Source organism: Lissotriton vulgaris, chromosome 6 (assembly GCF_964263255.1).
Source record: "Lissotriton vulgaris chromosome 6, aLisVul1.2, whole genome shotgun sequence".
In the NCBI taxonomy this organism is placed as follows: Eukaryota; Metazoa; Chordata; class Amphibia; order Caudata; family Salamandridae; genus Lissotriton; species Lissotriton vulgaris.
In genome coordinates this window covers 496460700-496486623 of record NC_141694.1, presented here as the reverse complement: position 1 = coordinate 496486623, position 25924 = coordinate 496460700, and the positions used below count along the sequence as shown (strand labels likewise).

The window sequence follows — 25924 nt, the reverse complement described above, 5'->3', positions numbered from 1 at the left end:
GACCAAAAAATTGCCAAGGTATGGGACAAGCTACCTCTAAACATGATAGGAAGATCAAACTTGGTAGAAATGTCGATCCTTCCCAAATTTACCTACCTCTTTAATGTTATACCATTGGAGTTCAAAAGAGACTACTTGAAGAAAATCCAGGGTGAAATTGCGAACTTTATTTGGGCTTCAAAAGGAACAAGGATTGCCTGGAATAAAATTAGAAGGAAAAAAGAACAAGGGGGAATAGCCAGCCCAGACATCGTGGAATATTGTAGAGCCTTCCAATTCAAGAATGCAAGATCGCTTGTGAAAAAGTATGAGCTCTATCCCCAATTTCTCCAAATACTATCAAACAAAACTGACCACTTCCTATTTAAATTCAGACACCCCAAATTCTTTAAAAAGATAAAACTAAAGGTACTAAAAAATGCAGCGAAACTCTGGTATCATATGAGAACCATCCTAAATATTCCTTATTACAGTTCTTTGGCGCCTATCTGGGATTCTCCAGGCACCCCTGAGTGCTTAAAAGATGCCCTAGCAATCCCACTAAGAACAGCAGGAATCGACAAATGGGGACAACTGATGATAGAGAACTCAGTAGAATCCTGGGAGTATCTTACAGAAACTACTAATGGAACCCTGTCAAATTTTAAATATTATCAACCTACAAGCTGGGCAGGTTCTCTGATGGAGGAAAACACAGGAAACACAGAAGTAGAGAAAGAGATTATCAAAATCTCCCCAATGAAGAAAGAAATTTCAAAATGGTATTGGGCTTTAATTACTGCAGGGGATGATAAAGCTCCGATATCGGAATCAGTTTGGAGGAAAGACATTATAGAGCCTGAACTTCAAATCTTATGGCAGAAATCGTGTTGAAAATGTTGGACCATTATTAAACCAGCACACCTAAAGAGGAATCATTTATTTACATTGCACAGGGCATACTGGACACCCAAAAAACCGTCAAAATTCAAAGGAGCAGGTATAAAATCCTGCCCTAAGTGTGGGCTTGAAAAAGCAGATGACCTACACATGTTTCAAAGCTGCCCCCGTCTGGAACTCTTCTGGCAAGAAGTAGGTAACATGCTATGTCGGATATTGGAAACTCATTTAAAAGTAAGTACAACATTAATTATTTTTGGGATATGTACTGAGTTAAATGTAAGTGATGAGAGACTAACCAAAAAACAAGAAAATCTATTATTTGTACTGATACTTCTTGCAAGAAGAGAGATATGCCTGAATTGGGTTAAACCAATACCACCTCTACATGAGGATTGGCTAAACTCCATAATAACAACTCATAAACAAGATAGGAAGGGAAAACCCTCCAAAAAATTTACCTTTTGGGAAACATGGGAAAGCCACTGCACTAGCAACATGTAAGGTAAAGTAGACAATACACCAATATGTCCGATGATTAATGCGCTGGCAATAATTCAAACGGGAATAATTCCCGCCGAGTGGCCAGACTGGCCAGCTCCCTCCTTTTTGCTAAGAATTATTGAACACGATAAAGGATATAGGAGAACTAAACACGACAGATCCACCAAAGGGATGCTCTATGTGGCCGGCAAAGTAAAGAAAAAGAGAGTGAAGGAATAAAAGTGGAGGTCTTAAAATTCCCCTCTGTATTCCTTATACATTCACGCGCACAATGAGGATTAAAAAAATAAATAAATTAAAATGCATACATGTTGCCTGTCAAAAAAAGTTAAATATAACTGATGACAGGTCACTTTGTTGAAGTTATAAAAATATGAGTTGCACATGCCCATAGGGCAGAAGCAAAGTCCCATTTGAAAGACTGCTATGCCTGGATTTTTCCTTACTGATTTGGTTGGATTCACATTTTTTCAACTCTCCACTTTCAAGCTACCGCTGAGCAATTGGCACATGCATGCTCATCGAGTCAGACTATGCATGTGAGTGTCAGATTTTGAACAGTGGAAATGGGAAAGGGGCAGTTTTGATGTCTGCAGAGTGAGGGTAAAATGAAGGCCATTTGAGAATAGTGACTTTCATGTCCCCGACTTTGATGTTCTAGGGTCTGCTGATGCTACAGATCTTAAGCAGCCCACTTGTTTGTTTTTGTTCTGTATGCTTGGTGTTGCTCGTAAAATCACTTACAAATGGAGATTGGGCCACTTTTGTGTGCAGCATAGTCACATTTTTAACATGACACTTATATTGTCCCTATAATAGTGGAATATCTAATTCAATGCCCGCACCCTCTGGGAATCTAATCTAAGAACAACCTCCGCTATGAAGCAATCTCTGCAACATTGTATTCATTGCATTTATAGATTAAAACCTGTCATCTATATTGCAGCTCGTTTCGAGGGGTGCAAACACGATGTGTTTGTATATATTGGTGGTGGTGTAGTTAAATAGTATTTAGACTCATTGCTGTGCACATATGCCTCCATGCTCTAGTGGTGATGGTAAAACACCGTCACTCTGCATTTTTTACTCCGCATACCTTTACTCCTCATACTATTATAACGCAGGTACCGTTACTCCGCAAACTTTTACAACACATGCCATTATATATGATATGCTTTTACCATGCATGCTTTTACAACGAAATTCGTTGTAAAAAAATATGATTGGTAAAAGCATATGTTTTTTATATTTAAGTGTAAGGTAAGTATATGGTTTTAGTTTGGGGGTGTTGGAGTATATGTTTTAGGGGTTCAGGGGTATTTTAAGGGTGGGTTTGGTTTATGATGTACAGGGGTATTTAAGGGTTAAGGGATAGGTTTGGGTATTGGGGTATATGGGGTATTTTTAGGCTTCAGGGCTAGGTTTGCGTTTTGGGGTACAGGGGTATTTTTAGGGTTCAGGGGTAGGTTTGGGTTTTGGGGTACAGGGGTATTTTTAGGGTTCAGGGGTATTTTTGGGTTTTGGGGTACAGGGGTATTTTTAGGGTTCAGGGTAGGTTTGGGTTTTGGGGTATAGGGGTATTGTAGCGAGGAGCACGGACACGCCCCTTCGCTTAGGCCACGCCCACTGCAAACCGACTATATAAGCGCCACGATCAGAGCGACGCTTGTAAGTAATTGTGTCTCCTGAGGCGGAAGCCGGGAGCTGTGAAAGCGCGATTTTTAAAAAATTTGAATATTTTCACTGTTACTTTGATTTTAATAAAGCAACACTTCCTCACCTGTATCCCAGGCATTCCTCACCACCGTACAGCGGATTCTAGCGCTGAAACGGGACCCAAACACCCAGGCTCATCGACGCCATTGTAGCGAGGAGCACGGACACGCCCCTCCGCTTAGGCCACGCCCACTGCAAACCGACTATATAAGCGCCACGATCAGAGCGACGCTTGTAAGTAATTGTGTCTCCTGAGGCGGAAGCCGGGAGCTGTGAAAGCGCGATTTTAAAAAAATTTGAATATTTTCACTGTTACTTTGATTTTAATAAAGCAACACTTCCTCACCTGTATCCCAGGCATTCCTCACCACCGTACAGCGGATTCTAGCGCTGAAACGGGACCCAAACACCCAGGCTCATTGACGCCATTGTAGCGAGGAGCACGGACACGCCCCTTCGCTTAGGCCACGCCCACTGCAAACCGACTATATAAGCGCCACGATCAGAGCGACGCTTGTAAGTAATTGTGTCTCCTGAGGCGGAAGCCGGGAGCTGTGAAAGCGCGATTTTTAAAAAATTTGAATATTTTCACTGTTACTTTGATCTTAATAAAGCAACACTTCCTCACCTGTATCCCAGGCATTCCTCACCACCGTACAGCGGATTCTAGCGCTGAAACGGGACCCAAACACCCAGGCTCATTGACGCCATTGTAGCGAAGAGCACGGACACGCCCCTTCGCTTAGGCCACGCCCACTGCAAACCGACTATATAAGCGCCACGATCAGAGCGACGCTTGTAAGTAATTGTGTCTCCTGAGGCGGAAGCCGGGAGCTGTGAAAGCGCGATTTTGAAAAAATTTGAATATTTTCACTGTTACTTTGATTTTATTAAAGCAACACTTCCTCACCTGTATCCCAGGCATTCCTCACCACCGTACAGCGGATTCTAGCACTGAAACGGGACCCAAACACCCAGGCTCATTGACGCCATTGTAGCGAGGAGCACGGACACGCCCCTTCGCTTAGGCCACGCCCACTGCAAACCGACTATATAAGCGCCACGATCAGAGCGACGCTTGTAAGTAATTGTGTCTCCTGAGGCGGAAGCCGGGAGCTGTGAAAGCGCGATTTTTAAAAAATTTGAATATTTTCACTGTTTGATTTTAATAAAGCAACACTTCCTCACCTGTATCCCAGGCATTCCTCACCACCGTACAGCGGATTCTAGCGCTGAAACGGGACCCAAACACCCAGGCTCATTGACGCCATTGTAGCGAGGAGCACGGACACGCCCCTTCGCTTAGGCCACGCCCACTGCAAACCGACTATATAAGCGCCACGATCAGAGCGACGCTTGTAAGTAATTGTGTCTCCTGAGGCGGAAGCCGGGAGCTGTGAAAGCGCGATTTTTAAAAAATTTAAATATTTTCACTGTTACTTTGATTTTAATAAAGCAACACTTCCTCACCTGTATCCCAGGCATTCCTCACCACCGTACAGCGGATTCTAGCGCTGAAACGGGACCCAAACACCCAGGCTCATTGACGCCATTGTAGCGAGGAGCACGGACACGCCCCTTCGCTTAGGCCACGCCCACTGCAAACCGACTATATAAGCGCCACGATCAGAGCGACGCTTGTAAGTAATTGTGTCTCCTGAGGCGGAAGCCGGGAGCTGTGAAAGCGCGATTTTTAAAAAATTTGAATATTTTCACTGTTACTTTGATTTTAATAAAGCAACACTTCCTCACCTGTATCCCAGGCATTCCTCACCACCGTACAGCGGATTCTAGCGCTGAAACGGGACCCAAACACCCAGGCTCATTGACGCCATTGTAGCGAGGAGCACGGACACGCCCCTTCGCTTAGGCCACGCCCACTGCAAACCGACTATATAAGCGCCACGATCAGAGCGACGCTTGTAAGTAATTGTGTCTCCTGAGGCAGAAGCCGGGAGCTGTGAAAGCGCGATTTTTAAAAAATTTGAATATTTTCACTGTTACTTTGATTTTAATAAAGCAACACTTCCTCACCTGTATCCCAGGCATTCCTCACCACCGTACAGCGGATTCTAGCGCTGAAACGGGACCCAAACACCCAGGCTCATTGACGCCATTGTAGCGAGGAGCACGGACACGCCCCTTCGCTTAGGCCACGCCCACTGCAAACCGACTATATAAGCGCCACGATCAGAGCGACGCTTGTAAGTAATTGTGTCTCCTGAGGCGGAAGCCGGGAGCTGTGAAAGCGCGATTTTTAAAAAATTTGAATATTTTCACTGTTACTTTGATTTTAATAAAGCAACACTTCCTCACCTGTATCCCAGGCATTCCTCACCACCGTACAGCGGATTCTAGCGCTGAAACGGGACCCAAACACCCAGGCTCATTGACGCCATTGTAGCGAGGAGCACGGACACGCCCCTTCGCTTAGGCCACGCCCACTGCAAACCGACTATATAAGCGCCACGATCAGAGCGACGCTTGTAAGTAATTGTGTCTCCTGAGGCGGGAGCTGTGAAAGCGCGATTTTTAAAAAATTTGAATATTTTCACTGTTACTTTGATTTTAATAAAGCAACACTTCCTCACCTGTATCCCAGGCATTCCTCACCACCGTACAGCGGATTCTAGTGCTGAAACGGGACCCAAACACCCAGGCTCCTTGACGCCATTGTAGCGAGGAGCACGGACACGCCCCTTCGCTTAGGCCACGCCCACTGCAAACCGACTATATAAGCGCCACGATCAGAGCGACGCTTGTAAGTAATTGTGTCTCCTGAGGCGGAAGCCGGGAGCTGTGAAAGCGCGATTTTGAAAAAATTTGAATATTTTCACTGTTACTTTGATTTTAATAAAGCAACACTTCCTCACCTGTATCCCAGGCATTCCTCACCACCGTACAGCGGATTCTAGCGCTGACACGGGACCCAAACACCCAGGCTCATTGACGCCATTGTAGCGAGGAGCACGGACACGCCCCTTCGCTTAGGCCACGCCCACTGCAAACCGACTATATAAGCGCCACGATCAGAGCGACGCTTGTAAGTAATTGTGTCTCCTGAGGCGGAAGCCGGAAGCTGTGAAAGCGCGATTTTTAAAAAATTTGAATATTTTCACTGTTTGATTTTAATAAAGCAACACTTCCTCACCTGTATCCCAGGCATTCCTCACCACCGTACAGCGGATTCTAGCGCTGAAACGGGACCCAAACACCCAGGCTCATTGACGCCATTGTAGCGAGGAGCACGGACACGCCCCTTCGCTTAGGCCACGCCCACTGCAAACTGACTATATAAGCGCCATGATCAGAGCGACGCTTGTAAGTAATTGTGTCTCCTGAGGCGGAAGCCGGGAGCTGTGAAAGCGCGATTTTTAAAAAATTTGAATATTTTCACTGTTACTTTGATTTTAATAAAGCAACACTTCCTCACCTGTATCCCAGGCATTCCTCACAACCGTACAGCGGATTCTAGCGCTGAAACGGGACCCAAACACCCAGGCTCATTGACGCCATTGTAGCGAGGAGCACGGACACGCCCCTTCGCTTAGGCCACGCCCACTGCAAACCGACTATATAAGTGCCACGATCAGAGCGACGCTTGTAAGTAATTGTGTCTCCTGAGGCGGAAGCCAAGAGCTGTGAAAGTGCGATTTTTAAAAAATTTAAATATTTTCACTGTTACTTTGATTTTAATAAAGCAACACTTCCTCACCTGTATCCCAGGCATTCCTCACCACCGTACAGCGGATTCTAGCGCTGAAACGGGACCCAAACACCCAGGCTCATTGACGCCATTGTAGCGAGGAGCACGGACACGCCCCTTCGCTTAGGCCACGCCCACTGCAAACCGACTATATAAGCGCCACGATCAGAGCGACGCTTGTAAGTAATTGTGTCTCCTGAGGCGGAAGCCGGGAGCTGTGAAAGCGCGATTTTTAAAAAATTTGAATATTTTCACTGTTACTTTGATTTTAATAAAGCAACACTTCCTCACCTGTATCCCAGGCATTCCTCACCACCGTACAGCGGATTCTAGCGCTGAAACGGGACCCAAACACCCAGGCTCATTGACGCCATTGTAGCGAGGAGCACGGACACGCCCCTTCGCTTAGGCCACGCCCACTGCAAACCGACTATATAAGCGCCACGATCAGAGCGACGCTTGTAAGTAATTGTGTCTCCTGAGGCGGAAGCCGGGAGCTGTGAAAGCGCGATTTTTAAAAAATTTGAATATTTTCACTGTTACTTTGATTTTAATAAAGCAACACTTCCTCACCTGTATCCCAGGCATTCCTCACCACCGTACAGCGGATTCTAGCGCTGAAACGGGACCCAAACACCCAGGCTCATTGACGCCATTGTAGCGAGGAGCACGGACACGCCCCTTCGCTTAGGCCACGCCCACTGCAAACCGACTATATAAGCGCCACGATCAGAGCGACGCTTGTAAGTAATTGTGTCTCCTGAGGCGGAAGCCGGGAGCTGTGAAAGCGCGATTTTTAAAAAATTTGAATATTTTCACTGTTACTTTGATTTTAATAAAGCAACACTTCCTCACCTGTATCCCAGGCATTCCTCACCACCGTACAGCGGATTCTAGCGCTGACACGGGACCCAAACACCCAGGCTCATTGACGCCATTGTAGCGAGGAGCACGGACACGCCCCTTCGCTTAGGCCACGCCCACTGCAAACCGACTATATTAGCGCCACGATCAGAGCGACGCTTGTAAGTAATTGTGTCTCCTGAGGCGGAAGCCAGGAGCTGTGAAAGCGCGATTTTTAAAAAATTTGAATATTTTCACTGTTACTTTGATTTTAATAAAGCAACACTTCCTCACCTGTATCCCCGGCATTCCTCACCACCGTACAGCGGATTCTAGCGCTGAAACGGGACCCAAACACCCAGGCTCATTGACGCCATTGTAGCGAGGAGCACGGACACGCCCCTTCGCTTAGGCCACGCCCACTCCAGACATCACCTCTTTCCCATAAATATGTGCCATCACAGAACGCGCAGCGGGCAAGCGCAGCGGGTGCGCCGTTTGCGCACCAAAGGCGCGCCTAAGGCAAGCCCGTCTGTGCCCGTCCGTGCCACGACCGGGCCAAGGGCATGTCACGCCGTCCAACCTAAGGTATGTACCTGCCCAATGCCTACTCTCACTAGAGATAAAATCCTCTCCCTAAATCAGAACAGCAAAAACTCTCACAATGTGATCAATGTTGAAAAATGGTTAGGGCCATTATGCTGCCACTCTTGCAAAATCTCTCTTACCCCGGATAAACCGTTACCCGCTACGGAAGACTTGACTCCTGTCCGAGGAGCCCTAATCAATGCTAGGTCAATGTGTAAAAATGGAGCTCATATCTATGACCTAATCACAGAAAACGATTTTGACTTGCTATTTGTAACAGAAACCTGGCTAAAATCATGGTGCAACCCGATTATAGCCCAGGCTGTCCCCCAGGGATACCTCATTCAACGAATCGACAGACAGGAACAAAGAGGTGGTGGCCTAGCCATTATCCACCGTGACTCCATGAAATGCTCCACGTTCGAACTCTCGGACATAAAGGGGGCAGAAAGCATGGGTTTCTGCATCCAGATAAATGACGAGAACACCTTTGCCGGCGCCCTCATTTATCGCCCACCAGGACCACAGAACGGTTTCTCACAAAGCTTCGAAGAGGCACTCAGCACTCTCACTATGAAATACGCCAATTTTACAGTACTAGGCGACTTAAATTTCCATCTCGACAAACTTAACGACCCTAACACAATATGGCTCAATGAACTTACCGATATCTTGGGGCTGGAAATATTGACCAAAAAGCCTACACACAAAGCAGGTCACATCTTGGATTGCATTTGCACCAATTTTAAAACCCTAACCGTAGCAACTCCCCTGCCTCAAACGTGGACCGACCACTGGCTGATCCCTTTTAAACTGATCGCTCTTAAGAAAAGGTCCAACACCCTCAATCCAAAAGTCGACACCCAGACACAGACAGATTGGAAGAAACTAGTAAACTCCCCCAATCTGCACCTCGTCGCTGAGAACTCGAAGCCCCCCCCCACTGGCTGTACTGAAACAGACTACAGCAACTTCTGTAAATGGATCACAGATCTCGGCGGACCTCCCAACCCGCAAAAAGTGAGAAAAAAGCAAAACAAAAAACGTGCCCCATGGTTCTCCCCCCACCTTAAAGACAAGCGTTCAGAGGTTAGAACCCTTGAAAAGAAATGGCGCCGCACCTATAGTGATACTGAACTCCTAGACTACAAAACTGCTAGGAAACACTATCACGCAATGATAAAAACCGCCAAAAAAGATCATTTCCTTGAAGTCATTGTGAGAAGTTGGCCCGATATGCAGCGTTCGCTATTCTAGCGACCGCTATGTATCGTTCCAAACGACCCTTATGGTGATTGGTTGTATGTCAACCTACAGACCAGCTATCCTAGTAGCGTGGATACGAGCAGTCTAAGGCTAAAGACTCGAGAGGGCGTGTTAAGCCAGCTGTTATACCATCACATACCCCTTGAACACCAAGTGAAAGGACACCACACAAGTGTTATGAAAATAAACAGTATATTTATTAAGAATCACAACAGCCCTGTACTCTTTATGAGGACAGGGTACTAAGCACAAACCAAATCTCTTAGGAAAATACTTCAAGTGCACAATTAAAACAAGTGTCCGAGGACACGGAAAGTTTAGTGGTCTCGGGCGGACCCGATAAGGCAAGTCGGAAGCGAGGGACTCGGGACCCTAGAGTAAAGAGGCTATGCAGGCACCGAAATGCCGAAGTTACCTAGCCACGAGGGCTGCGGCTGCACAAGTCTTACAGGCGTCGGGGGTCTTCGCTGACGTGCCAGGAGCCGGAAGAAAAAGGAGTTGCTGGCCGGCGACCAGTGATGAATAGTTCGTAGAGATCCAAGCCTGGATCAGAGATCGATGATACCTGAAAGCAGAGGGGACCAAGTTCGTACTACTAGCCAGTAGTCAGAGGGTGCCAGGAGGACACCGGTTGGCCGTCACCTCGACCAGGTGAGTGGGCGACGCTAGGCTCTGCAGTCTCACGGACCAGGAGGCGTTATCGGCGACCAGGATGGAGGTGCGAGCTGTCCCACGAAGAATGATGCTGTCGGCGTCGCTGGGCCCAGGATTGGGGCAACAAGCCTTGGCAGATCTCGGGCCACGTGGTGGGCCTAAGATGGCGTCTTAGATGGACCAGGTGGGTCCGGGGTGCTCCTCTCGAAAAAGGGAGCAAGGGCCGGTCTGGAGCAACCAGACCAGCAGTGTTGGTTGTCGGATGTCGTCAAGGAAGGGCACAAGCCAGCGGCTAGTGACCAGACAACGTGCTGAGCAGCGAGCAGAAGGGCCCCACGCAGATCGTGGAGATGCTGGGAGACTGCACTTCGGTGCTGGAGCTGCTCAGGGTCGGGGCTTCTCGGACCCCAGAGCACTCACCAGAGAATTGCTTCGAAGGTCGTGCTGGTTAAGAAAGCGTGCAGGTTTTGATGATGGCCGGTCCCTCGAGGTCTCGTCGCACCCACAGATCACAGCTGAGCTGATGACGTGGGTAGAGGTCGGAGGTGCCAGGGAAGCCGGTTCTCGTCGAGCTGGGCCGTCGGATCCTTGAGGAAGGACTTGCAGCAAACCGCAGAGTTCTTAGATGGTGCCTGCTGATGCAGGGTGACTACTCCTTAGTCACAAGGGAGAAATCTTGAGAAGAGTCTCGAATGTCCTTTCGTAGAAAGTAGTTCTTGATTCAAAGATGATCTAATTTGAACAGGGGACCCGCTCCCATCTTTATACTAAAAAAGGGGGCTGGCCCGGTGACTAGGTCCTGCCTATGGGTGGGACTAGGTGGGGGGTGGTTACACCCCTCAGCCATGCCGGACTTCCCCAGGCCAGGGGCTGGTGTGCCCCTGGAACTGGTTCAGACCGGCCTATGCGTAGTGAGCACCGGGGTGCCACTCAGCAGTCACCTTCCTGAAAAGCCCTGCCTACCCAGGATACACAAAACCATGTCTGGGACGGTGCTAGCACCGCCCACTGACAGGAAACCCTTTGTCCAGGCTCCCCTCGCTGGAAGGACTCCCAGCTACAGGGGGTCAGACTCGTGTCTGTGGTGGCAGCATCCATTTTGTGGAGCTGAGGCTTCAGTTAACTTTAACCGGGGTTCACAGTTACATACATGTCGTGTCCCTCTAGAAGGGTGGAATGCTAACCCCGTCGCCAGAATTGGTGAGAGGGCAGCATCCCGATTCGTATGACACCTTACTCGACATGCCTTGATAACGCGACACCGAAGTTACCGATGTGGTACGCGTTATCATGGAACAGCCATTGGGTCTTGATTCCGCAAGCTGCAACCGGGCTCGGCTCGGGCCAGAACCTAGTTCACACGAGCCCACGCACTCTGCCTTCAGGATTGTCAAGGCCTGCCATAGGAGTGACTGATAGGAACTCGGGTGTCCATTGTATGGTTAGATATAGAGCTACTATACCTAAAGCAAAGGGTGATTACACGACTTCGCCCCAGCTGTCATGCAGCCAGTTGTGTCAAATTTAGGAGGCCAGCCAGGGGTGGCATAATACATGCTGCAGCCCCTGGCGGCCCTGGGTACACCTATGCCCTGAGTTACAGGGTCTGATAAGGTGGCCCAGTACCAATTGGAAATGCACCTAGGGTACATGGAATCCATTTTAAAGAGAGAGCAGTAGGCCTGGGGTCCTGATTGGCAGGGCCCCAGGTCGACTATGTCCAAAACCAGCTAAAACACAGGGCAAAAAGTTGGGGGCAACCATAGTCAGGAGGTACCTTCCTACACAACCCCCCCCAAACGAAAGGAGATAAGGCTATCCTTGTCCAGGTAAGCCTCTATTACCTAAGTGGCCATATAAGGAAGGACCAGCTCTGGCTTGGTTTCCCCCTGTGTCATGGTCCACTAGGCAACCCCTCACCCTAAGGGTATCTGAGGGTCTCCACCATAGGGAATCTCTGTCTCTGGTGTGTCTTGGGAAAGAAGAAGGCTGATGCTGGGATGGAGTACTGAAGTGAGGCTCCTCTACCTTTGGGCTCAACTTCCTCCAATCACCATTCATCATGTGTGCCTTTCTTTCTTTAGCTGAGATGCACTGAGCTCTCAGGGTCAGCCTCTGGCTACCTAAAGCTGGAGGCTGAGTCCCTCTGTTTGGCTTACTGGAGGGACAGGTCAGGTCTGGGGTTTTTAGGCCCCATGTTTGGCTGTGCCCAACAGTGTCCAGCTGTGGGAGTTCCCTAACTACTTTTAAGGGGGATCCCTCAGGAGTCTGTTCTATTTTCACTTGGCTAGGTTTACCAGCTTCAGTGATCTTAATCTGCTGATTAAGGGGTTCTTTTGGACAGGGGGCCCTTTGGGGTCCACCACTGGCCTCCCTGACCTCTTCAGCCCTGGGCTGACTGAGGTAGGGTAGAGAGGTGCAGGTTACCTGCTCCAGACTGGGTCCCACCTGGGAAGGGTCCCCTGCCATCAGGGGCTCTGCCAGGCTAGGCTTGACTACCTCTGGGGCAGTTCCTTCAACAGGGGTAGAGTCAGTTCCCTGAGGAGGCTGGCTCTCACCTAGTGTCTGGGAGGGGGAAGACTCTTCTTCCTCCTCAATGCTCTCTGTTTGAGTGGAGTGATCCATTGTTTCAGGCTTCACAACCTCACTATCTGTCTGAGTAGAGGCTGAGACAATTTCAACCTTGCCACCCTTTTCAGGAGGGCACTCAGTTTGTGTTTGGGCTGTGACTGTCACAGCCCTCCTATCCTGCTCTGGAAAGTCTGTCTGAGCCTGGGCAGTGGCTACCACTGCCCTTCCAACCTTTTCAGGGAGGAATGGTGCTTGGACTGGGGCTGTAGCTATTACTGCCCCACTAACCTGTCTGGATAGGCCTATCATTCTGGAGTGAGTTTCTTGCTCCACCTCAGCCCATGCTGAGAGTTCCAGGTCATTCCCCAGTAAGCAATCTACAGGTAGGTTATCTGTCACTGCCACTCTCATGGGCCCTGTGACATTACCCCAGCTGAGCTTGACTACTGCCATGGGATGCCTTCTCTTCATTCCATGAATGTCTGTCACCTGATAAGTAAAACCAGGGGTCAGTTGAGCAGAGGGGACCAGATGGTCACTCACCATGGTGAGGCTGGCCCCTGTGTCTCTGAATGCCTCAACTTTCTGACCATTCACCAAAACTTCTTGTCTATACTTTCCCAAAATGTGGGGTCCAGTAGTGAAGTTGGCAAACCCCATGCCAGTCTCACAGACAAGAGTGTGGTCAGTGAACCTGGCTAGGCCATAGTCCTCCTGATTGCCCAAAGTAATGCCCACCACATTCTTGGGGGCACTCCCACCACCTGGGGGATTACCACTAGTGGTAACAGGAGGTTTAGGAGTATTACCTGGGGGTATATTTCCCTTATTACCATTTTTAGGGCAACTGGCATCACTTTTGTAATGACCCACCTGTTTACAGGTATGGCAATAAGGTTTCTTCTGTTCTGAAGGAGTGTTCTGGGACCCACCACCCTTGTTGGAGTTTTGGGGCCCTTGGGAAGTCTTCTCTGTGGATTTATCCCCACCCTTCTCTTGAGGCTTGGTTGATTCCTTTTTCTGGTCACCACCCTGGTTTTTAGGCCTAACCCTGGTTCTGACCCATTTGTCTGCCCTCTTACCCAATTCCTGTGGAGAGGTCAAATCAGAGTCTACCAGGTGCTGATGTAATAGCTGGTTCTGACAATTATTTAAGATTTGCTCCCTCATAATTAGATTATACAATCCTTTAAAATCAGTAACCTTACTACCCAGTAGCCAGCCTTCAAAAGCCTTAGTGGCACAATCAACAAAGTCAGTCCAATCTTGAGACTGAGTTTTCTGGGTGTCTCTGAACAGTATCCTGTATTGTTCAGTGGTTAAACCAAACCCATCAACCAGTGTATTCTTCAAGATTTGGTAATTGTTAGCATCCTCCACCCTTGTGGTGAGGAGCTTATCTCTACCTTTACCATCAAAGGAGAGCCACAAGATAGCTGCCCACTTACTTTGGGGAACACCCTGCACAGTGCAGGCTCTCTCCAAAGCAGTAATCCATTTGTGGATGTCATCCCCTTCTTTAAAGGGGGGCACTATCTTATTCAGGTGCTTTGTATCAAAACTCCTTTCCCTATTGCTAGGTTTATTGCTGCCACCAGTGGGCTGTAGCCCACATAATTCTTGCTCTCTAGCAAGGGCAAGTCTCTCTTTGGCCAGGGCAAGTTCTTCCCTTTCAATCCTCAGTTTGACTGCCCTTTCTTCAGCTTCATACACTCTCCTCTTAGGGGAAGACATTCCTCTGTGAGAAGAGTTGAGAGAGCCATTGGTTCGAAAGGATCTGTTAGAGCCTCTTGATAGAGACCTAACTCGTCCATTCCCAATGTTAAGCTGACCTGAGAGTGGGTCCAGGAGTCCCCCAGTACCACTGTCATGTTTGCTTAAGTTGGACCTGCTTAGTCTGACGACTTCTACCTGTCCCTTATCTGCCTCATCCCCAGAGGGATCCTCATTCTCATCATCCTCTACATCTTCAGTCTCAGTTGAGAGGTGGATGAGGTCAGGATCGTCTCTGGTTCCCTCGAGGGGAGGCATGTCTCCTTCTGGATTAGAAGAGCTAAGACGGGTCCCAGCTTTTCTGGCATCATAAGTCTCCAAGAGACCAATCAGAAAGGACGTTGTGGGGTTAGACCCCTGCTTGATCTTCCTGGAGTGACACACCTGTCTTAACTCCTTGAAGCTCAGCACAGTATATCTTGAAGGGATGACCTGTGGAGGGTCAACTGACACAAGGGGAGACTCGGAGTTTCCTCCTTTGTCTGACATACTGTTTCTAGTGTGGTGTAAGTGATGCACCTACCTACACTATGTGTTTACCTACTGATCCCTTGCTAAGAGTTGCAGCCAAGGTGTGCTAAGCCTTGAGGAGCTACAACAGCTGGTTCAGTAGAACTCAGAGTATTCTAAGCTTCAGTTATATGTACTAACAGTACTTATGTGATCTTTCAACAAGATATTCTTAGGATACGTGTGGTAAAACAACAGCAAGCTCAAATCCCAACCGCTGCTCACCAATGTGAGAAGTTGGCCCGATATGCAGCGTTCGCTATTCTAGCGACCGCTATGTATCGTTCCAAACGACCCTTATGGTGATTGGTTGTAAGTCAACCTACAGACCAGCTATCCTAGTAGAGGATACGAGCAGTCTAAGGCTAAAGACTCGAGAGGGCGTGTTAAGCCAGCTGTTATACCATCACATACCCCTTGAACACCAAGTGAAAGGACACCACACAAGTGTTATGAAAATAAACAGTATATTTATTAAGAATCACAACAGCCCTGTACTCTTTATGAGGACAGGGTACTAAGCACAAACCAAATCTCTTAGGAAAATACTTCAAGTGCACAATTAAAACAAGTGTCCGAGGACACGGAAAGTTTAGTGGTCTCGGGCGGACCCGATAAGGCAAGTCGGAAGCGAGGGACTCGGGACCCTAGAGTAAAGAGGCTATGCAGGCACCGAAATGCCGAAGTTACCTAGCCACGAGGGCTGCGGCTGCACAAGTCTTACAGGCGTCGGGGGTCTTCGCTGACGAGCCAGGAGCCGGAAGAAAAAGGAGTTGCTGGCCGGCGACCAGTGATGAATAGTTCGTAGAGATCCAAGCCTGGATCAGAGATCGATGATACCTGAAAGCAGAGGGGACCAAGTTCGTACTACTAGCCAGTAGTCAGAGGGTGCCAGGAGGACACCGGTTGGCCGTCACCTCTACCAGGTGAGTGGGCGACGCTAGGCTCTGCAGTCTCACGGACCAGGAGGCGTTATCGGCGACCAGGATGGAGGTGCGAGCTGTCCCACGAAGAATGATGCTGTCGGCGTCGCTGGGCCCAGGATTGGGGCAACAAGCCTTGGCAGATCTCGGGCCACGTGGTGGGCCTAAGATGGCGTCTTGGATGGACCAGGTGGGTCCGGGGTGCTCCTCTCGAAAAAGGGGGCAAGGGCCGGTCTGGAGCAACCAGACCAGCAGTGTTGGTTGTCGGATGTCGTCAAGGAAGGGCACAAGCCAGCGGCTAGTGACCAGACAACGTGCTGAGCAGCGAGCAGAAGGGCCCCACGCAGATCGTGGAGATGCTGGGAGACTGCACTTCGGTGCTGGAGCTGCTCAGGGTCGGGGCTTCTCGGACCCCAGAGCACTCACCAGAGAATTGCTTCGAAGGTCGTGCTGGTTAAGAAAGCGTGCAGGTTTTGATGATGGCCGGTCCCTCGAGGTCTCGTCGCACCCACAGATCACTGCTGAGCTGATGACGTGGGTAGAGGTCGGAGGTGCCAGGGAAGCCGGTTCTCGTCGAGCTGGGCCGTCGGATCCTTGAGGAAGGACTTGCAGCAAACCGCAGAGTTCTTAGATGGTGCCTGCTGATGCAGGGTGACTACTCCTTAGTCACAAGGGAGAAATCTTGAGAAGAGTCTCGAATGTCCTTTCGTAGAAAGTAGTTCTTGATTCAAAGATGATCTAATTTGAACAGGGGGCCCGCTCCCATCTTTATACTAAAAAAGGGGGCTGGCCCGGTGACTAGGTCCTGCCTATGGGTGGGACTAGGTGGGGGGTGGTTACACCCCTCAGCCATGCCGGACTTCCCCAGGCCAGGGGCTGGTGTGCCCCTGGAACTGGTTCAGACCGGCCTATGCGTAGTGAGCACCGGGGTGCCACTCAGCAGTCACCTTCCTGAAAAGCCCTGCCTACCCAGGATACACAAAACCATGTCTGGGACGGTGCTAGCACCGCCCCTGACAGGAAACCCTTTGTCCAGGCTCCCCTCGCTGGAAGGACTCCCAGCTACAGGGGGTCAGACTCGTGTCTGTGGTGGCAGCATCCATTTTGTGGAGCTGAGGCTTCAGTTAACTTTAACCGGGGTTCACAGTTACATACATGTCGTGTCCCTCTAGAAGGGTGGAATGCTAACCCCGTCGCCAGAATTGGTGAGAGGGCAGCATCCCGATTCGTATGACACCTTACTCGACATGCCTTGATAACGCGACACCGAAGTTACCGATGTGGTACGCGTTATCATGGAACAGCCATTGGGTCTTGATTCCGCAAGCTGCAACCGGGCTCGGCTCGGGCCAGAACCTAGTTCACACGAGCCCACGCACTCTGCCTTCAGGATTGTCAAGGCCTGCCATAGGAGTGACTGATAGGAACTCGGGTGTCCATTGTATGGTTAGATATAGAGCTACTATACCTAAAGCAAAGGGTGATTACACGACTTCGCCCCAGCTGTCATGCAGCCAGTTGTGTCAAATTTAGGAGGCCAGCCAGGGTTGGCATAATACATGCTGCAGCCCCTGGCGGCCCTGGGTACACCTATGCCCTGAGTTACAGGGTCTGATAAGGTGGCCCAGTACCAATTGGAAATGCACCTAGGGTACATGGAATCCATTTTAAAGAGAGAGCAGTAGGCCTGGGGTCCTGATTGGCAGGGCCCCAGGTCGACTATGTCCAAAACCAGCTAAAACACAGGGCAAAAAGTTGGGGGCAACCATAGTCAGGAGGTACCTTCCTACAGTCATCACTAGGTCCAACAACAATCAGAAGCAAATCTTCAAAATAGTTGATGACTTCATAAACCCCAGAATCCTCAGACAAGAGATTCCACCTTCCCCTGCCCTGTGCAATTCGATAGCAGACTACTTCGAACAAAAAATCCAAAACCTCATTAAAGACTTTCCAGACCCCCCAGAATCCCTTTTCCATGAAAATCCACCACCTACCAACAAAAACCCTCAGTTAAACAAATTTGCCCCGGTCAGTCTTGACGAAACTCGTCAAGCTATCCTCTCCATCAAGTCAGGCTCCCCTTTCGATCCGTGTCCCCCTCTGCTGCTCCACACTCTAGTGGACACAGTTAACCCTACTATAAATACCATCATCAATTCTTCTCTAGCCACTGCTGCCATTCCATCTGAATGGAAACTTGCCGCCGTGAAACCTCTTAAAAAAAAACCCTAGCTGACCCTACCACACTTTCTAACCTCCGCCCAATATCACTGCTTCCACTACTGTTCAAACTCACAGAGGCAGCGGTAAACAAACAGCTGACCAGATTTCTGGAGGATAATCACCTACTACACCCGAGCCAGGCAGGTTTTAGAGCAAAACACTCCACGGAGTCAGCCCTCTTACACACAGTGGAGACTCTCAAGATAGCAATGGATCAAGGAAAAAAAGCCGTCCTGATCCTGCTCGACCTGTCGGCGACCTTTGATACGGTCTCACATCCCGTATTAATTGGCCGCCTGGCAGACTCGGGACTAACAGGAACTGCCTTAAACTGGCTAAAAAATGTCCTTACTCATAGGAAACAAGTCACTATATTAGGGAACTATCGGTCAGACGAAAAATCACTCAATACAGGGGTGCCACAGGGCTCTAGCCTAAGCCCAATTCTTTTCAACCTGTATATGACCCCTCTGATAGAGCTCATCACCTCCTTCAACATCAGCACAATATCATACACTGATGACACTCAGCTCATCCTTGTTCAAGACAACACTACTACAGCTGAAGAAAATCTGAGAGACTGTCTCACCGCAACTTTTGAATGGATGAGAACTCACCACCTCAAGTGTAACTCAGGGAAAACGGAAATCCTCCCCTTTGGTCAGGACAACCTTTTTTGCCCTAAACAGTGGTGGCCCCAAGATGCGGAGGTCCCGCCAAACACCATCAAATCAGCCCGCAACCTCGGGATCAGGTTTGATGAAGCTCTATCTTTCAAGCAACAAGCAGGCACCGTGGCAGAGTCCTGCTTTAACATCATCAAGGGCCTGAGAAGGTTCTTTGACCTCCTCCCCCTGACAGCCAGGAAGACAATAGCAGTGGCCCTCATCACATCCCGTCTGGATTATTGCAACAGCATCTACGCAGGCTCCAATAAAAGTGTTCTGCACAAACTGCAGATGGTTCAGAACACCGCAGCCCGCCTAGTACTGAGACTGCCTAGGAAGTCATCTGCCTCAGCAGCACTCAGAACTCTACACTGGCTGCCTATTCACAAGCGAGTGCTATTTAAAATCCTACTTATCACTTTCAGAGCCTACCACCAGTCGGGTCCCACCTATCTGTCCCAAAGGTTTGGAAGATACACTCCCTCTCGTTCGCTCAGGTCCTCCAACCTGAACCTACTGGTGGTCCCTAGATTCAGACTCTCAACAAAAGGAGGAAAATCCCTAGGTTTTTTGGGAGCTAGAGCCTGGAACAAGCTCCGCACCAAGATGCATCTGATCCCTTCAGAAAACCTGTTTCGAAAGGCTCTCAAAACCTGGATTTTTAATGCCTCTGACACTCTCGTTCTAGCACTAATTTAACTTAACTTAATTCATTTCAGGTCCACCTTTCCCTCCTCCCCTTTCTGGTCGCCTCGTACATTTCCTTCTTCCCTCCTCTGTGACACTTTACCACTAGCGCCAAGATGCTCCGTGGAGTGTAAGTCGCGCTCTATAAAAGCCGTATCATATCATATCATATCATATTTTTAGGGTTCAGGGGTATTTTTGGGTTTTGGGGTACAGGGGTATTTTTAGGTTTCAGGGGTAGGTTTGGGTTTTGGGGTACAGGGGTATTTTTAGGGTTCAGGTGTAGGTTTGTGTTTTGGGGTACAGGGTATATTTATAGGGTTAAGATGGGTTAGTGTTTAAGGGTGTTGGGGTATTGTAAGGAGTAAGGGTGGGTTTGGATTTGGGGTGCTGGGGTATTTTAAGGGAGCAGACTGGTATTCGTTTTAGGGTGTTAAGTGTATTTTTAATTTTTTTTATATATATATATTTTTTTTTAAATTATTTTAAAAAAATATAAATGTAAAATATATATTTATTTATATACATATGCATTATTTGGTATATTTGTATATATTTATATTTATTTGTATATATATATATATATATATATATATATATATATATATATATATATATATATATATATATTTATATATAGTGTAAGTACATTTTCTAAGTTTACTCCACATATAACTTCACCACACATGCGTTTGCGTTGTAAAGGCATGCGTTGTAAAGTTATATACGGGGTGAATGTACTGCGGACTAATGGTTCTGCGTTGTAATTAATGCGGGGTCATGGTATGCGGGATTTTTGAATGCGGAATTTCGTCACATATTCAGTGGTGATACATTTAATGAAGGTTGGTAGTGGTGTTAGTTGTCAACAAATAGGTGTGTCTTGAATAGCCCATGCAGGTTTGCTCATACTTTACTCTGGTTTTTAAACACAACATATTTTACATTCTGTGGAGCCCTGCAGTAATATGACCTTCTTTGGTAGTCTATTAAATGCTAAATAAATTGTCCTTGATAAACCTGGGCAGCAGAGAGCTCAGATTGGGAGTAGAGTTTGTTTTGCTGTGGAGATATTTGCCTTTGAAGTTTTTAAAGGTCAGTACCAACATTGGCTGAAAGCCATTGATGGTTCCCCGGGGTTAATTAAATAAAAAACATGTTACAGAGCTGCTATGTAACATGTTTGCTATTGAACTATATGCTAATTTTTAATAGTTATCAGTACTATACTCTCATAATTCTATGTTCTATATGTATATGTCATCCACCTATATTTGCTCTGTAAAGCGCTCTGATACCCGCGCTATACAAAACTGTCAAAATAAACTAATTTTTGGGGTGCTTTTACATAGTGCAAACATCACTCTGAAGGCACAGGAGCGCTTTATATTCCCACCAGTTACTGCACAATACATTGACTTTCTCAATAAACAAGTCACAACACTTTTACAGAGTTTCTTTACCTTATATTGCACAACTGCTCACCAAACTAAAACTTACAAAATAAAAGTTTTATTAATCACATAGGCAAAACCTATTGCATTTTCCAATGCTTGTTTTCTATGTTACTGTTGGATAGTATTAAGATAGACCAGTTGTCTATTACTATTTCATTATCTAATTAGATGCACATATGGTTAGATCTCAGAAGCTGCAAAGACATGGCCTCTCCCTTTGTGGAATCGTACAGATCACTGGCTTTCAAGGCTAACGTGTCTAGCTTCAACTTTCTTCTGCGACGGCGAGCTTTATCTCAGTCAATTCCGAACAAGCGTGCACTCTAAACTAGGCCTGGGCGGTAAATTCCATTCCGCTTGCGGAATTTGAGTAATTTTGCATTCTGCGGAGAACGCGGAATTGCCAAAAACCGCTGCGGTGGTGTCACCAGTGCTCCTAACCTTGTTGGGCCCCAAACACCTTAGAGATCTTGAACCTCTCTCGGGGTTCTGAATTAATACAGCATGCTACAAACTGTAAAATACGCACCTAGGCTAGTGCATCAGGAAAAAACAAATAGAATGCTTGGTTACCCCGAGGATATATTTGTGCAATTTTAACTTGAATTACCAACAAGCAACCGTATGGGACATCTGAATGCTGCTTTCAAGGATTGACACTTGAGTTGTTCGGGCCCTAGATACACACACTTGGCTGTCCTAAGCAATGAGAGTGGTTCCTTAATTTTACGTCTTGTCTCCATTGTAGGAAAGGGAATCATAATAAAAAGAAAGCAGCCTGGATGCCCTGCCATCACGCTTCTTATTAAAAAACCAGAAGGTGAAATATCAGTGGACATCGTTTTGGCTTTAGAAGTGAAGACCTCGTGGCCACCTAGCACCAAAGAAGGACTCAACATCACGGACTGGCTCGGTACCAAAGTAAGAAAAGATTACAGAATATCCGAGCCCTTTTACCTGGTTGCAAAAAGTGCAAAGGACGAGCATATGATGAAAGGTACAATTTGTGTTATTTATGATATGTTTTTGCTATTGCATGTACAGTAAATCATTATGAAGTCAGTTCTTAAAATGTGTATTATTTAACACATTCTTCTTGTTAGTTATACATAACAAATTAATGAAGTTATCATGCACATCACGAACTAAACTACATGAAACAGTTTATTATTTAGATAACATATGGAAATATACCACTGTCTTCGTTTGGAGGTAACCGTCTTTCAGAAACCTGGGGAGTTGGGGAACTCTGGCAGAATCGGGCGTCAACCCCTATGTCGTAAATACATCTTAAAGAATCGATATCTCCTATAGTTTGCCATGCGGATAGCTACGGTATTCGGGATCAGAATGTTGGGGCTTTATAGGTGTGTGGGGTACGGCCCAATAGCAGGGAAGCCCGAACCCCATTGTGTTTTTTCAAAGGCTATCCCTGGCATTCAATAGGCTTTCTGTCCCCAGGGGTGGGGTGGGCGGGGGGGGGGTTAGGATACTGGGATGCTTTGAAAGTATGGTCTGATAAAATACAGGCGTGTCCCCAGGCCTTTAAAAAAAAAAAAAAAAGCCCCTGGGGGCACAGAGACTGATGGGGTCTTTGGAGGTATGGCCTGATTCCTAGATGGGCCGCCCAACAGATTTCTTTTTTTATACATATAAAACTGACTGGTGTCTGGTGGCCCTCTCCTCGCAAGTGCAGATTAGATTAAACATTCCCGTTAATTTGCCACTCCTTGGGGTGACGGGAAGAATATATTTTGGGCTTTAGGTGTGAGTGTAAGGCGTGATGCCTGGATGGGTTGACTCTTCAACCCATTTCTTTTTTATAAATATAAAAAATGATGGTGTCAAGTGTGCTTTTTGTAACCCCTTTCATAGCTGACGGGAGATAAATATCCCCTATAATCTGTCTGCCCCCGAGGTGGGCAGAAGAACCTTTGGTGCTTTTAGCAGTGGGGATCTGGCATATGCCAGGATGGGATGGCCTCCATCCTGGGCAACAGCAGCAGGATATCCTGGTGGGTGATAATGTGATTTACAAATATACATAACATTAATTTTAATGAACATGAAACATCCTGGTGTCTACTAGGGTTCCTTCCCTCTCCAGAAGGGCAGATTAGAGGTAAACCCCACAATTTGCCATGCAGAGGAGGCAGGAAAACTATTGGCATCTTTAGGTTAACTGTACAGGTCGATACCAGAACAAACAGGCCCTCAGCCCATTCCTTTAGATTTTTAAATACATGACATTTAGTTGGGGTTTGTCTTCCCCCCTGGGTGTGACGGATTGGTGTACATCTCCGTAAGAAATTGGAGTATTAGTTGAAGGAGGTGAGAACCTCCTCATCTGCAGACACCATCTGTTAGACATCTAACCTTAGCTTACCCACTGAAGCATCACAGTAGGAAGACAGTTCTACTTGGCCAAAAAGGTGATGTGACCCCATTTTGTCCCCTAAGTTCAGCTTCCGTCCCCAACCCAAGAAAAACTTGGCCCATAAGGACAACAATCAACAGAGGCCACTGACAGCTGTCAATGTCAAGAGCCAGGTCCCTGGCCCTCCAATGCCAGGGAGAGGCTTCAACCTGGGACCTTGGCCTAGCTTCCTGTCCAGCCTTGGGGCTGTACCCTGAAGCTCAACAGGTCCCTGGCAAGCCAGAACTTCCAGGGGTGACCCACCACAGCCCTCAGAGCTGACACCCTTTGTCTTGCAGGGGTCTACCTGGTGTATGTCTTCTATCTTTGTGACTGCTCAGAAAATATCTCTAGGTCAGCCATGGCCCGACCAGGGTCAGTCTTAGGGTGCTGTTTTGTCAAAGTGGGAAACCCCTGATCCACTGGTCGTCCCACTGTGGATTTCCTCCACATCCTATCCCTTTCTCTCCATCTGGGCCTCTGTACTCTCCGTTTAGGAGCAGGACCCCAGAAATTTGAGCTTTTGGATTCCCTGGGCAGCTCACTCACCTAGATCTTCTATTGCTGGTAGTAGTTCATTTGCCAGGATGCATTGAATGGGCATCTGGGGACTGAAAATGACCGTCCTAGGGGCTAACCACCCTCCCACATTTGAGGGAGATCAGAGTCGGAGCCATATGGTGGACAAAGCCCTGCCCCCATGTACCTGAGCTACCTTGCATACATGTCCTGGCAGATATTGCTATAAGGAAACCAGTCTTTCCACAACCATCATCTGACTTGCACAGGTATCCCTAGAGAAGTGACATTCATTGTGATCTGGTGGAAGGGGGACCCCCCGCACACACTTTCAGGGTTCCCAAACTGACCAGCCAGGTCGACCTCCCAACTAAAGGACGGTGGGTCCCAATATTCCCTCTGCTTCTGGGCATTGCCTCCCTCCAAAGCCACATAGGCCATCCCTGAAAACAGTGCCCACCTGTGGGTGGCTTCCAGAAACAAACAGGGTCCCCACACCTGTGTATTAACTGGAGACAGTCAATGTAATAGTTGGGTAGGAAAAACGGCGCCCTGGGCTTCCACCCATCTTCCCCTCCCCTCTTATTCTCAGAAAGGGTATGGAAATCCCCCCACTCACAACACTGGGTTGGTGCCCTTTTGGGACTTTGTTTTACCCTGTTCCTCCCCTTTGCTTTACTGCGGGGCACCTGAACTCTTCTTGGTGTCACTCCCAGGTACCTTTTCAACTCTTTTGTACTGACCAAGGGGTGAGCTTCCTTTACAGGCTTCCTCTGTACAGGGGCTTGGAGTCAATAAGGTATTGGCACTGCTCTGCAAATAATTACTGAACATGTGTGCTCTAATTAATAGATTGTACAGCCCATCCTGGTCACTCACTTTGCTACCCTTCGCGCAACCATCTAGTGCTTTATTGTTGCAATCCACGAAATCCACCAAGGACTGGTATAACATTTTATAGGTGTCCCTAAACTTTAAGTGGTATTTTATCTGGGGTAAGATCAAAGTTGACAAAAAGGGTTTCTTATATGGTGGCATACCACATCCTGTCTACCTTATCCAGGGCCAAAAGCCCCCCCCCCCCCATCAATGCAGTGACTAGTGTATACTTTCAAATACTTGTCCCCCAATCTTCTTCTGGGAACATGTGCATGCGCATGGCCACCTCTTAGGCCTTAAACCACCTGGCATTATCATCCCCTACCACAAAGCTAGGCACCAGGTCTTTAGGGATATGGACCTTTTACCACATCTAGGCACCTCTGTGTCACTGCCATTATCTTCACTGGACTCTATGACACTCCCAGCTTTCAGGCGTAACTCCTTCAGACTCACTTCATGAGCCAACATCATTTACTTCTCCTCTGGAAACAACCTTTTCTCCTCTTAGGCCCTTGCTGCTACTGTCTCAGCTTCCCTGCCCTCCATGACAATCTTTTTTTTCCTACATGGTCTGTTTTGTCTCCTTTATAGGCAGAGTGCCCAGTTGTAGCTTCAGAACTCTCTTGGTGTGTCTGTCTTCCAGCTCTGACAGGGTCAGCTGCAGGCAGAGACTAGGCTTCCTACTCTGTATAAGGCAGGGGATCTGGATCCTGTAGACTAATTCTCTTCTTGCAAAGACGCCTCTGCAGGGCCATCCTCTTCTTCTTCCTCCATCCCTTCTTCCTCCATCCTCACTTGCCCCTAGGTGCAGGCCTCCAGCACCCAAACCCCGTACCAGGCTCTGAGGGAATCTGATATTCCACTTTCTTAACTCCTTTTGCCGGTTTTAGCCCCCTCTGGACATTTTGTTCAGCTCTGCCATGTTGAGGTGCTCAATGTTACTTAAGTCCACCTCGTTTCTCAAAAATTACAGATGTTCAAACAGTCAGAGGGTACCGTTGAAGTTTTTGGAAAAATATAATATTTCCCATTAAAAAAATATAAGGTACATTTTTATTTAAAATAAAAAAAAGAATTTGATTATACAAAGATTTTTGAGTGGCACTGCAAAAACACAAGTCCTGAATCCCACAGCT

General features: G+C 47.7%; 1 protein-coding gene across 1 annotated transcript in view; it reads left to right on the top strand.

The window, feature by feature from the left end:
- Positions 1-25924, top strand: part of CGAS (cyclic GMP-AMP synthase) — a 271868-nt gene that overhangs the window by 186112 nt on the left and 59832 nt on the right. Inside the window, 1 exon segment of the mRNA XM_086926500.1 lies at positions 21720-21968. Within this exon segment, the coding sequence (XP_086782626.1) occupies positions 21720-21968 (249 nt within the window).